This window comes from Phalangium opilio, unplaced genomic scaffold (assembly GCF_054372755.1).
Source record: "Phalangium opilio isolate 3A_F unplaced genomic scaffold, DU_Popi_V2 ptg000002l_1, whole genome shotgun sequence".
Taxonomy (NCBI): domain Eukaryota; kingdom Metazoa; phylum Arthropoda; class Arachnida; order Opiliones; family Phalangiidae; genus Phalangium; species Phalangium opilio.
The window spans coordinates 14,555,872-14,569,594 of NW_028324144.1; the positions used below are offsets into that span (position 1 = coordinate 14,555,872).

At 34.1% G+C, this 13,723-nt stretch overlaps 1 protein-coding gene across 1 annotated transcript; it reads left to right on the forward strand.

The window, feature by feature from the left end:
• The first annotated feature begins 5,146 nt into the window (after positions 1 to 5,146).
• LOC149720118 (uncharacterized) lies at positions 5,147 to 6,653 on the forward strand. Its single transcript, XM_089865041.1, has 4 exons — positions 5,147 to 5,744; positions 5,814 to 5,959; positions 6,224 to 6,443; positions 6,515 to 6,653. The coding sequence occupies exons 1-4, from the start codon at positions 5,732 to 5,734 to the stop codon at positions 6,622 to 6,624; spliced, it is 489 nt and encodes a 162-aa protein (XP_089721167.1). The 5' UTR covers positions 5,147 to 5,731; the 3' UTR covers positions 6,625 to 6,653.
• Positions 6,654 to 13,723: the final 7,070 nt, after the last annotated feature.

Here is a 13,723-nt window from a genome sequence, read left to right on the forward strand (position 1 = left end):
CAAGTTGGGAAAACAATTATTACTTCTCCGAGTAGAGACGAGGATTTAATTACATGAATATACAACTATCGCTAATAGACCTTTCCTCAGTATCGGAACATACAAAGGGGTTGATACATTGCTGTCTGCGCGCAATCTCATGATACAAAGGGACTAAAGCGCAGGCGCCAGAAAACGAGATGGATGGCAAAGATTTACCCCAATGTCATTCCCTTTTAGTTACATCGAAGTGATCTATTACCGATAAGGAACTACAAGCTTAATCATTTTAATTTGTAAATTATTCAAGCGTTATTAAAAGTTCAAATGGCAACTTAATCGGCCTGTAAACACTACCCTCTCGTTACAAATCAATATTTTAAGTTATCCAGCATAAATGCTAACGTTTGTTCATACTAATGATAGATTATCCTTAACCTCTCAAATAAAGAACACGCGTTTGGTTTAACAGTTCCATTAAAGGATATAAAATTATTCATTTAAACATGTATTTGACTTTCGGCCCACTCTGAACTGTTAAGATCTCTTTACAGAGGACACGTCACAACGACAATGTTAATATTATTAATCTTGGCTTGAGCAAAAAGTGTCACGTACGTAAAATCTTAAATTTTGGATTTGAACCAGTTTTCGGTTAATGTTACCACTCGATTTTTTAATATATTGCTCATATTCCGATGACTAAATTAACTTCGTTTAATAATATTTTTCATAAAATTCCATGATCTTAACGAGAACTAAAAAGAAAAAAGTTTTTTTTTGAATTTTTTTGAAAAAAAACTACCGGGTCCCTAATATCTTCGCTATACTCTGCGCCGCGTTGCCGTCTGAGGAATTTCGGTTGTCACGTTTTACAACCTCTCAGACACACCCTCTGTTCTTATAGGCTCCCTTATGTTCGGAAAATTCAAATGCAAAAAGAAACACCACTTTATAGACAATTTTTTTCTCTTGTGACCACCACTATCGCAACGGCTCTCTCAGAGACGAGAATTTGAGTGGTGGTGCTAGCGTCACGGCGTTTGGGTGAATTAAGCCCTAAAGAGGGTAAGGGGGAAAGCTTTATTTTTGTATTCCAAGTGTGATGGACTCCTGCCTTTAATTAAATCTAGCCATGGTAAAATCACCGTTTAAGCTATCTATAAATGGAGTATAGCTAAATTAAAACGTAAGAACTCCTTCCGAAATACTAATATCTAAAGATTTTCTTGGAATATCGAAATGCTGAAATACTTAGTTACCACATTTTCATTTAATATATAACAAAAAAAAATATTATGGTTTTGTTATAGTTTTTAACATGCCAAACCAACCTTGGTGAAAACAAAAAGGGAGTATAAACCAAGGAGTAAAAGCTGGGTACTTTTTAAGAACTATGAAGTGTTATCGCTTAGGTCTATGCTTTTCATCTCCACAGTTCTGTAAATTAGAGTGGGATATAGACCGAGTGGGGAAAGGTGAAGCCCCGCCCATTGACATGCGCGGTAACCACTGGATGTTTTACTTCCAACAGCAAACGTAGATGGCGGGAAAATCTACACTTTGGCGCGAAATTTAAAATGCTTCGTTTTACAACATTGGTGTTGATATAGATAATGTTAGTTCAAATCTTAATAAAAAGGTGAATATTTGTGTTAAAATTTAGATTTTAAAATATATTTTCCACCATGTTTTAAACACAACATACACATTGTTTATTGCTAAACAATAAAGGATTTACATGTAATATTATTAATCCCAACGTTAGGAAAAATGGTTAAAATTATTTGTTGACCGAGTGATGATGCCTAAATTGGAAAATACCTGTACTTGCTTCTTTGCAAGATCATGCCTTGTTTTTTCGATGAAAGACATAATAGGTTTCTAATAGCTCTTTTGTTTCAAGGATCATTTTTCTCTGACTTTTTGCAGTTAATTCCAGGATGAAGAGAGTAGTTTTGTAAAGTGCGGTGTTTAAAGTCAATTTAGTTACCAAAAACGTTAATAATGACGATAATGAAACAGACTGAATGTATGTTAAACTTGTTTTGTTATTGTCTTAACTTTGCATTAATATAGCCGAAGCAAAACAAGTTTAACATACATTCATTCTATTTCATAATCGTGATTATTTACATTTTTGGCCAATTCAAGTAACTTCAAGCGCCGTACTTTATAAAGACTTTTCTCCTCATCCCGGAATTAACCTCAATAAATCACAAAAACAACCCTGATAACAAGCAAGCAAGATATGTTATTAAATCTAATTTTATTATACATTTCCGCTGTTCATTCTTTTATTCATCATAGGGGCTTCAATTGATCTGCATTTGGGAGTTACTTTATTATTTCTACCAAAGAAATTTAGAGAAAAATTACAATTGAATGTTTATTGTGTGTAAAAAAAGTTGTAAAACAACTCACGATATTATACACTTGATACACATTTTCAATGCAAAATATCAAGAGAATTACGCATAAATGAAATAGTCACGCGTACAAATTTAAATTGGAAAAAAGAAAGTAGTAAATCAGTGATTTTTTTCTCCCTCTCTTCTTTTAACATTCAGTAACCTTCATTAAGTTGAAGTCGAATTATTTTATGTACATCAGATACGTTGTTCGAAAAAAGATCAAAAACGCTAGTTAAGGAATTGCATTTGCATCCTAATTGTAATACTGCTATTGTAAAATGTATTTTGGGCTGCGCAAATGTTTAGGAACAGAAAAATTAAGAGCATTTAATAGAGTTGAGGGCTGGAGAATGTTATGAACTAACTTGTGAATAAAAGTAATATGATTCAGTCGTTAATTTTGAAAAGATCAAGGATTGTCAATAATAGTCCATATTTATATGTATAGCTTTAGGTAAAAAGTATTTATGCCCCGAACTCTATAAAACTACGCTGTACTGCTCTACTTTTTTTAGGAGAAATTGGCTACAGGCAACCCAACCAAACAGCAACCTGGAACGAACTAAACTTAAATATAAGATGCGGAAATGACGAAGAGATTTCAACTGACGACAAAAATTAAGCGAAATCTTTAAGGAGCGACGACATAAGCTAATAGTCTTGGTGACGTGCCTACAAAAATGTAACTTAGCGTCGAATATAGTACTCAAATCTTTAGTTTGAGTTGCTGTGCGGATGGGTTTGGAGTCAATTAAGTAGGAGTTCAGTAACATTCAAACGAATTGGTTATTAGAAAACTATTATTCTTTCATTGATAAAACAAGACATTACCATGCAAAGACGGAAGTGCCGGTACTTTCATTTTAAGCCATCATTGCTCATTCCACTGATAAATTTCATAACGTTGGGATTATTTTGAAAATAACCGAAATATACATTCACTTCTGTGTTTCTGAAACTCGAAAATGGGAATTCACAACCCATATTTATTTAAAAAATAATAAATTTAAATCATAAAGACAAACTACTCCCATAATTATACATTTAATATTGCAAAACTCATGAACTTTAACATATTTTTAATTTTATTGTTTTGTAATAAACAATTTGTATGTTGTGTTTAAAACATGGTGGGAAATACATTTTAAAATCTATATTTTAACACAAATATTCAACTTTTTATTAAGATTTGAACTAACATTATTTATATCTACACCAATGTTGTAAAACGAAGCATTTTAAATTTCGCGCCAAAGTGTAGAATTTCCCGCCATCTACGTGTTGCTGTTGGAAGTAAAACATCCAGTGGTTACCGCGCATGTCAATGGGCGGGGATTTAACTTTCCCCACTCGGTCTATATCCCACTCTAGAGCATAGGCAAGAGATGTTTGTAGTTGGTGCAGTCTCTGAGTAGAAGAGCTGCGTCGGTTACGTACGAACTAAAATTCCATCTCGGTTTAGTCAAGTTAGTCTGACTTAAATTGAACATTCAACGATGAACGAGGGTCGACTGGTGAAGTATCTGGTTTTACCATATTAGCATTATCCCACCGTCACTCTCGAGGATTGTACTCCTTTACGGAAAGTTTATTTTTTCGACGCGAGCGGAGACTCGTTGCAACAAGAGCGATTCAAACCTGTTGAGCTATACGCTAAACTTTTGGAAGAAAACGAAGTGGAAATACGGTAAGCTTTGTCTTAATAAAATGTTTGTTTAGTTTACTGGTGAATTTATTAAGAACTGGCATAACATAATTGAGATTAGTTAATTTATCTTTTTTATCTCATTTTTGTTGTAATTGTTTTTCTTGTTCATTTGGTTTGTCTTACTTTGTACCTGATTCGGGACACAATAAGCTTCCATCTTATCCCGTTTAATAAACATTATTATTATTATTATTAGTTTTAACGAAATAAGGTAAGAAAGAGTCCTCCTAGGCTAGCTGTATTAAATTCTAAAGGCGGGTAACACGCGGGGTAGCACGTGAGAAGTAGTCTATTGTGAGCAAAGGCTTAAGCAAGAATAAATTTATATTTATTTTATTTATTTTTGGCTTAATTTAGGTAAGAAAGGTAATGGCAGTCTTCTTGGGTTAGGCGTAGTTGTGCGGACAACACGGGGTGGCATGCCGCGTGCAGTTATTGGGAATTATTCTATTGTAAGCACAGGCTTAGTCTCCAAGTTAAAGGAATTCTATCAATGTTTTCCGACTAGTACAAGATGAGGGCAGTTTTAGGTAAAAAAATGTGCCTTAAATTATGTGTATAGAAAAATCAAATTAAAACGTTTAAAATTAAGAAAAGTACGTTAGATATTTTGAAATTCAAACCAGCCGCGAAATACCGCCTAACTTGTTTTCCCCGTAGTGACTTCACTAAGGGGATTCATTGGTTGTTTGGAAATGGGAGAATGGTGGGAGCGATAGACATTAGGGAGCTTTAGACCACTGGGGAAGCGGCGCATGTTTGAGAAGACCTGGTATTTTTTTATACTAAATGGCCCTATTTTTCGACCGCTTTTAACTGGCAAATGCACTAAAGAATAAATGGATAGTACAGGTAATTACTATTAAATATTGAATAATTGTGAAAATTATAGCAAACATTTTTTTTTATTTTTATTTTATTTTCCCAATATACGTTTAATAATAATATAATTACGATTTTGTTATATTATGTCCAGAAAAAAGAACAATTCTAATTACGTATTAGTAAATTAGCTAAATCAGGCTATATGGGATGTGATAAAAGTAAAAATAGCATTTCAGCATGACGCTGACCTGGGCGAGAATATTTGTGGCTCTCCGGAATCTTACTTTGGACAACAATTAGAGTTTAGTTGGATTGTATCAGAAGGAACTTCCCCAGGTGTATTACTTGGAATTGGGAAGTACTTATTAAACACTTTGATATAATTTGCTTTTAACAAGTAGAACGTTGTCATATATTTTAAATTAGGAACATCCAAGGAGATGGAGGATAAAAGAAGTAATTTAATTGAGAAGCACTATGACCAGATTGGGGATGAAATTCCAGATAATACTCTAAATAATAGTGGAATTAGTATTGTTTCCGGGCCAAGTGACGAAAGTGGTCGCAGAGCCAAACTATTTTCAATGTTGTAGCGTTTATTAGATTTACCAATTTTAGCTTAGGAGTTATAAAAGCCAGCAACAAAACTCATTATTGAATTTGATTAACAATGCCAATAGTAAGGAACAGTTAACTTCTGAATCTTCTTCAGAGTTAGCTAGTGGAATTAGCAAAGAAAAATATACTCGTTTAAGAGAAAAATATGACAAACAGAAATCTGAAATGAAAAAAACTAAAGCTGAAAATGAAAAACAAGGGTAAGATGTCATACATAAACATAGGTACCCAATATTTTTACTCGCTATTATAATATTGTTTTTATGCAGATGAAAAATCCGTGATGAATCAACTGAGGGACTTGGTAGGAGAGTTAGAGCGATCAAAACGAAGCTGGGTTAATTTCAATAGTGACGTGTCTCCCTCAACTAACAGTGGCTCCAGTTCAGAAGAGCCTCAATTAGCTAAAGAACAAGTAAGAAATATAATTTTATATCAACCAATACTTTTAGACAAGTGTGCATGAGTGAGCTGCTTTGTGCTGATGAAACATCATTACATAAAAGTAATAGATGATTTTTATATAATAATTGCTCACCAATGGTTTGCGCGTCATTTTTAATCTTTTCTTCGATAGTTAAGAATTTCAAAGAATTTGACAGCATAGGTTAATCTTTCAAATCTTTACTCAACTACATAAGTGTACTAATATATGCCAACACTCAATCCACAATCATAGAAATATGAGATAGCTCCTGAAGTGTTTATTGATAAAGGGACTCTAGCCACTATGCTACGAATTTCCCCAACAGGAACGAAATTTGCTCGAGCCTTATTGGTATCGGTTTTCAGCACCGAAGAGCTCATTGGATCTTCCCTAACTGGAAGATCCGGTAATGCACACAAAACTTCAACACCAAAGCGTTGTTTAGATAGCTCCCGTGTGAATGCAGTAATCTGTATGTTATTACTAACTATATTCAAAACTGATATTAAAATTGTTTGACGATGATTAATGTACTACTTTCAGCATACACGTTGAAAAAATTTAAAACTTCTACAAAAAGAGAAGTACGTGACTCTCTGGCGAACAAAATAAAAGAAATTAATATGCAATACAGAAAAACTGTTGAACCATGAATATGTAAATTTTAGTGTAATAAATATAAATTTTAATAGCTACTAGCTGGAACATATCTCTCGCTCTCAGAGCTCAGGCCTATGATAGATTAGAAAACTGCAAATATTATTTTATAAAATCTCCAAAGATATTTTACAAAACGTCTAAAGATATTTTACAAAACCTCTAAAGATATTTTAAAAAACCTCTAAAGATATTTTAAAAAACCTCTAAAGATATTTTAAAAAACCTCTAAAGATATTTTAAAAAACCTCTAAAGATATTTTAAAAAACCTCTAAAGATATTTTAAAAAACCTCTAAAGATATTTTAAAAAACCTCTAAAGATATTTTAAAAAACCTCTAAAGATATTTTAAAAAACCTCTAAAGATATTTTAAAAAACCTCTAAAGATATTTTAAAAAACCTCTAAAGATATTTTACAAAACCTCTAAAGATATTTTACAAAACCTCTATAGATATTTTACAAAACCTCTAAAGATATTTTACAAAACCTCTAAAGATATTTTACAAAACCTCTAAAGATATTTTACAAAACCTCTAAAGATATTTTACAAAACCTCTAAAGATATTTTACAAAACCTCTAAAGATATTTTACAAAACCTCTAAAGATATTTTACAAAACCTCTAAAGATATTTTACAAAACCTCTAAAGATATTTTACAAAACCTCTAAAGATATTTTACAAAACCTCTAAAGATATTTTACAAAACCTCTAAAGATATTTTACAAAACCTCTAAAGATATTTTACAAAACCTCTAAAGATATTTAACAAAACCTCTAAAGATATTTTACAAAACCTCTAAAGATATTCTACAAAACCTCTAAAGATATTCTTCAAAACCTCTAAAGATATTTTACAAAACCTCTAAAGATATTTTACAAAACCTCTAAAGATATTTTAAAAAACCTCTAAAGATATTTTACAAAACCTCTAAAGATATTTTACAAAACCTCTAAAGATATTTTAAAAAACCTCTAAAGATATTTTAAAAAACCTCTAAAGATATTTTAAAAAACCTCTAAAGATATTTTAAAAAACCTCTAAAGATATTTTACAAAACCTCTAAAGATATTTTACAAAACCTCTAATGATATTTTACAAAACCTCTAAAGATATTCTACAAAACCTCTAAAGATATTCTACAAAACCTCTAAAGATATTCTACAAAACCTCTAAAGATATTCTACAAAATCTCCAAAGATATTCTTTTATTTTCTAGAGCTATTTTATGACATCTCTAAAGGTATTCTACAAAATATCTAGCGATTTTTTGTAGAAACCTAAACGATTTCTAAAGACAGTCTATAAAAAGTAAACCTTGTTTTTCTGAAAACATCCTGTAAAGTTTCTAAAGAATATATACAGAGTAACCTCTACAAAATTTCGATTAAAATTCCTCAGAAAAGGCTTTAGAAAACCCTAAAGAAAAATGACCCAAGACCAGACTTGTAAATAGTGAGAATTTCATCGGGAGCCAGCAGGGCTCCCGACCCCCCCCCCAAAGCCCAATTTTCTTGGGTACCCGGGGCTCCCTAGTAGACAAGGGTAATTAAATAGAACAAGTTGGGAAAACCAAAATATTACCTCTCCGAGTCAAAACTACTACAAACTTATTTACCTAGATATGGAATTATTTCTCTATTTTTGAAGTAAAAATTTACATATTATTGAAGCAGTATTCCAAGCATTGCGAATATACAGTAAAGCAGACGACATTTTACATCAAATAAGAATAAATCTTGGACAAATGGAAATCAGTCAATGGGGAAAAGAACAGGAAATGAAGTGGATAAATTTTGGAGAGATAAAACCTTCATGTTCTTAGTTTGCCAATATGCGTGTTAAGGTTAAATAACACCAAAGCTGATTTGTGGTTAGACGCACTGAAAGTCTTGCGCACCATAAAAAGATTGAACACTCCGTAGCTACTACCCGTTTAACATTAACTCTTTCACTGGTCTAATTGCCACCATGATCTTTTCTTCTATTATAATATCTAACCCTGATTGTTTAAACGTGTATTTAACTTTCGGCTCACTCTGAATCGTTAATGTCTCTTCAATACAGACACGAAAATCAAAACCCATAGTTTACTACACCTTTGGCCTCAATTATACACTCTTTTGTTTACTAGGCCTATTACGGTTAATACTTGATTTAACCGACAGAGTGTAAACCTTAGCGTTCATCTTGTAATAATAAAAGCATGGATTATTCTATATACAGATATAGTATAGCTTAAGTAATATATAAACAGCCATTTCAATTTCAAATAATAATATTAAAAAATGTCCTTGGAATATCGAAATGAAACAGAGCTTTCAAGCTACAAAACTACTAAAGGCATCGTAATTACGAAAAATACTTCCACATTTTCACTTTATATTACGGAAAAAGGGAAATTAAGGTTCTGTATGTTTTCTTAACACATCAACACAAGGCTAACTGCTAATGTGACGCACTAGTGTAACAATGGACGGACACACACAGACAAAAACATAGACTGCTTTTTAACTTTTTCCGTATTAATTTTGAGTTGAGAAACAAGATTATCTTAAATATTAGAATAAATATAATGAATATTAAATATTTTCTTCGTTAGTTGTTCGCCTTATTGAGCGTTACATCGTTTTGATTAATAACAATTAAACATTCTTTAGAGACTTGACTAATATTGGCGTTTGAAATGAAGCATACGCCGGTTGCTTCGCCTTACTCAAATAGGTAGTATATAAGGGTGTCGAACTACAGTTAAAAGCAAGAACAACTGCAATTGCGAAAACCTTTGGTGGACAACCCACCCTAGGGAGGCTAGACGTTTCTCGTAACCATAGCTGATCGCCGCGAATGTCTTAAACCAAACGATGACGATGGAGTTAGAAGCCAATGAGACAGATTGGGTCTATGTGGAATAGACGGAAGACCAGTAGATGGTGGTGTTTAGAAGCCAGTATGTACAGACTGGTGGTCAAGTAGGATGGACAAAGACCAGAAGGTGGTGGTGATTAGAAGCCATTATGTACAGACTGGTGTCCATGTCGGATGGACGAAGACCAAAAGATGGTGGTGATTAGAAGCCAGTAAGTACAGACTGGTGTCCGTGTGCGATGGACAAAGACCAGAAGATGGTGGTAGAGGAGCCATTTCCGTGACTGTGAAAGCAGTTCGGAAATGGCGAACACGTTTGCTCCGATTTGGAAACTGCGAACGCGGTCACGTGGGTGTAACAACAGACACGCACACACAGACACACACGATCGTTACAGAACCTCTCCGTGACATACGTCACTCGGAGAGGTAAAAATAAATAATAATGATATAATAATACTGAAGCAAGTAATAATATTAAAAAAATTAATAATGTAACACGTAAACAAAATATGCAGCAAAAAAATAAACGTCCATCGCTTAAATGTTTTTTCAAGTTTGTAAAAATGCAGAATGAAAAGGAAAGGAATGTCGTAAGTGGGAGGGGGGAGAAAAGGGATTGAAAGTTTTATGAAGAATGAAAGGGACGCGAATAGGCCTATAACCAAGGAAGTAGCTAAAACTTTCTTAGTATTTCACCATTCTGTCCGGTGGTTGGCAGAGAGTTTTTGGCGTGAATCATTACGTTACGGAGGGACCTTTTCTAAAGTGTTTAACCTATCTCTAGCATCAGGGTCTGCCGATGGTTGGCAGAGAGTTTTTGGCGTGAATCATTAGGTTACGAAGGGACCTTTCCTAAAGTTCCCGTTACAAGTCCCCCCCCCCACTTGCGTGACGTCGTACTGGCGATGATGGAGAAGATAGATATGGGTTGGCGCCTTAAAATAAACAGGTCGGGGTTGTTTCCGGAGCTTCCTTTGATCTGTATAGATTCGTAGGTAGGGTAGGGAACAGTACTTTCCAAGGTTAGTATACAAAATCGCTATATAAGGTTTGCTGATTCCGGGCAAATTCTCACCAAGATTTTAAGCCATGCTATTGGTCGTCTTAAATGACGTCAGAGAAAGACCCGAGGCATTTGGAAGCAGACGATATTCCATTTAGGCGGCCGTAGGGCTGTGGCGGAAACAGTCGGAGATAGCTGGCTGCATATTTAACGTAAGTTTAAATTTAAATTTAAGAGTTAATTTAAATGTGTCAAGGTATTATGCCAGTGAACAAAAAACCTTTAATATTGTAGGCTCGGACTGAAATATTTTTCTTTTCAATACGTTTTAAAAAAACCAAAACTCAGCTTTTAGAACCTAGGCTTAGGGACTTTCATTTCAATGAAGCTGTTTTGTTAATTTCAGAATTCTAACTGGAATACTTCAGTTTAGGTTAAAATTATCCGAAATGCCAGGAACAAGATGCGCAGTTGCTGTTTGCAGCAACAGTTTAGCTAAATCAAAAATTGATCCAACAAAGCAACATATTCGTTATCATTTATTTCCCACTGATCAGCAAAGGAGAACAATATGGATTAACAAGTGTCGGAGGGATGATAATTGGAACCCTGCAACTAGCCGCATTTGTTCTGAACATTTTACCGAGGATAATTTTGAACGCGATCTAAAAGCGGAGCTCCTGGGCCTTCCAAGAAGAAAGATGTTAAAAGAATCAGCAGTTCCTAATGAAAGTGCTTTTAGAAATCATATCTAAAGTTTATGAAGCTGGCTACCTTGTAGTCGCTACCGTTTGTGATATGGGGGAGGAAATATGGGGCTGTGGAGGGAGCTTGGAATTAACATAAATAGGAATTGGTTTTTACATCCAGATGATGAAGATCAGTTAATATACTGCTTTGCTGACGCACCCCACGCTTTAAAATTAATTAGGAATTGGCTGCTAGATAAAGGATTTTTATTAGAAGATGGTGACGTATTCGTTAATAGAAAACCCATCGATGATTTATGCAAACTTGATCACCATGAAATAAAAATGTGTCAAAAACTGAAACCTACTCATCTGGATTGTAGAGGACCGACTAGACAAAATGTTAAATTAGCTGCCCAACTTCTATCAAATAATGTTGCTAAAGCTTTACATTCTCTCTACATCTCGAAACAAAACGATAAAAGCAAAGATGAAGATTTAGAAGATATTAGAGAAACTTCTACTTTTATAGAAAAGATTAATGCTTGGTTCCAAGTTTTTAACACGTACACTGAAAAGACTCCATTAAAATTAAGTGTGCTTTTGGCGTAAATCTACGAGAACAATTAGAAGTATTGGATGAAATGAGTGAGCTTGTAAATGACATGAGGTGCAAGGGTACAAAATGTTTGCAAATATTTCAGAAAGGTTTAATTATTTCCATTAAATCTCTCAAGGATTTATTTTTTAATATGAAAAATAAGTATGGTATAAAATATCTCTTAACTCATCGTCTCAACCAAGATTGTAGTAGTAGGGACTACCTAGATATGCAGACATCCAAGATGGCCGCCACCCCAAGATGGCCGCCCTCTCCTCATCCACCAGACTCAAACCAAACTTTTCAGACAAGTCTGGACTAGCCCTAGCTGTTAGTTTCATCCCCCATGACATCATCTTCTTAACTTAAACTAAAACTAAAACTATAGTCAACCTTGACGTCATCCCTGGCTTGCTAACATTGGGTGTTACCCTTTTTTCTCTGTAAGCCTAAAGTTAATAAAAACACAGATTTTAAGACATCAAATATTTACTTTTTATAAGATGTACAGATATGGGTGATAAATAAATATAGAATATATATTACAAAATAATCAACAACCAACAAGGATAAACAAACATGTTTTAAAGAGTTCATTTTTCACGTTGACCCTGTATCGTTATTTGACTCGGAAGTGCAATCGGCGGAGGGACGTTTGGGTTTATTTTCTAATTGTTTTCTGCTTCGCCGTTCAATTTCGTAAAGAGTTAACAAAATGTTGACTATTAACCCGTAAACAAAAAAGAAAATGAGGCACAACATATTGCGAGGGCTATGATAGCAAATGATATTTAAATTGCTAGTACGTGCTATATGTAACATACTAGAGATTTAAGTGGCAGTTTTAATTGGATCCTATTTGTCACATTAGGCGGAGCGTAAGTAAAGAGATAATATCATTGGATAGGTTAATTAAGGTGGAGTTAGAAAATAAGCCTATAATTATAAGTCTGACAAGAATAACAAATATAGAAATAAAAATTTTTAATAACAAACAATATAATATATACAATAACAAATATTTATATGAAAAAACCCACCACCATTTAAAAAGATTAAACACCGGTTGACCCAAACCCCCCACTGCCGCGTGACGTAGGGGTCAAAGTCTAGAAACAACATAAAAATGTGTCACATGTTAAAACCTAAATTAAAAAAATAAAAATATTTACCGCCGTTTCCACCGGTCTTAGCAATATAACCGGCGTCACGATCAATTGGGCGAAACGATCACCCCGGTTGACAACGTAGGGGGTTTCCCCGACATTTGCGACGACGACTTTTATGGGTCCCCGATAGTCGGCGTCTATTATTGTTAAGAATTATTATACTTTTACGCACTATAAAATAACTAATAAACATACCTATCGTCCCCTCGGCGACAAACAGCCCTTGGGCCGTTAAGCTACTACGACCAACAAGGCGGCCGTAGCTGTTCTCGGGCAGCATCACACCTAACCCAGTCGACACGATTTTGATACCGTGAGGGTCGATTACGGTATCCACTGGACAAAATAAGTCCAGTCCGGCCGACTGGGGGGTGGCACGACGGGGAGTAAGCGCTGCCGGATGGATTTTGATCACGGGCAGGCAGGGCAAACGAGGAGCGGTCGAAAAAGACATCTTAAAGTTTTTGGGATAGTGTTTCAGAAACAGAAGTTAAACAACTGATAACTTTCATTTTGAAACTTGGGGCTTATATACAAAATTAGCGAGGTCAAATCTAATAGTGTCTAGGCAATACTTTCAAGATTCTTAAAATTCAATAAATAGCAAAAAGTTAATTAGATATATAGGCATAAAATTACAAAATCTCTTCGAGGTCTAATTTTTTTTCGTATGTAAAAAAGTTGTCTAGGTGTGTTTTAAATAATTCAAACGAGATCGTGTTATATAAAAAAAAACCCTTTATCGAAGGTTAAAAAGAAG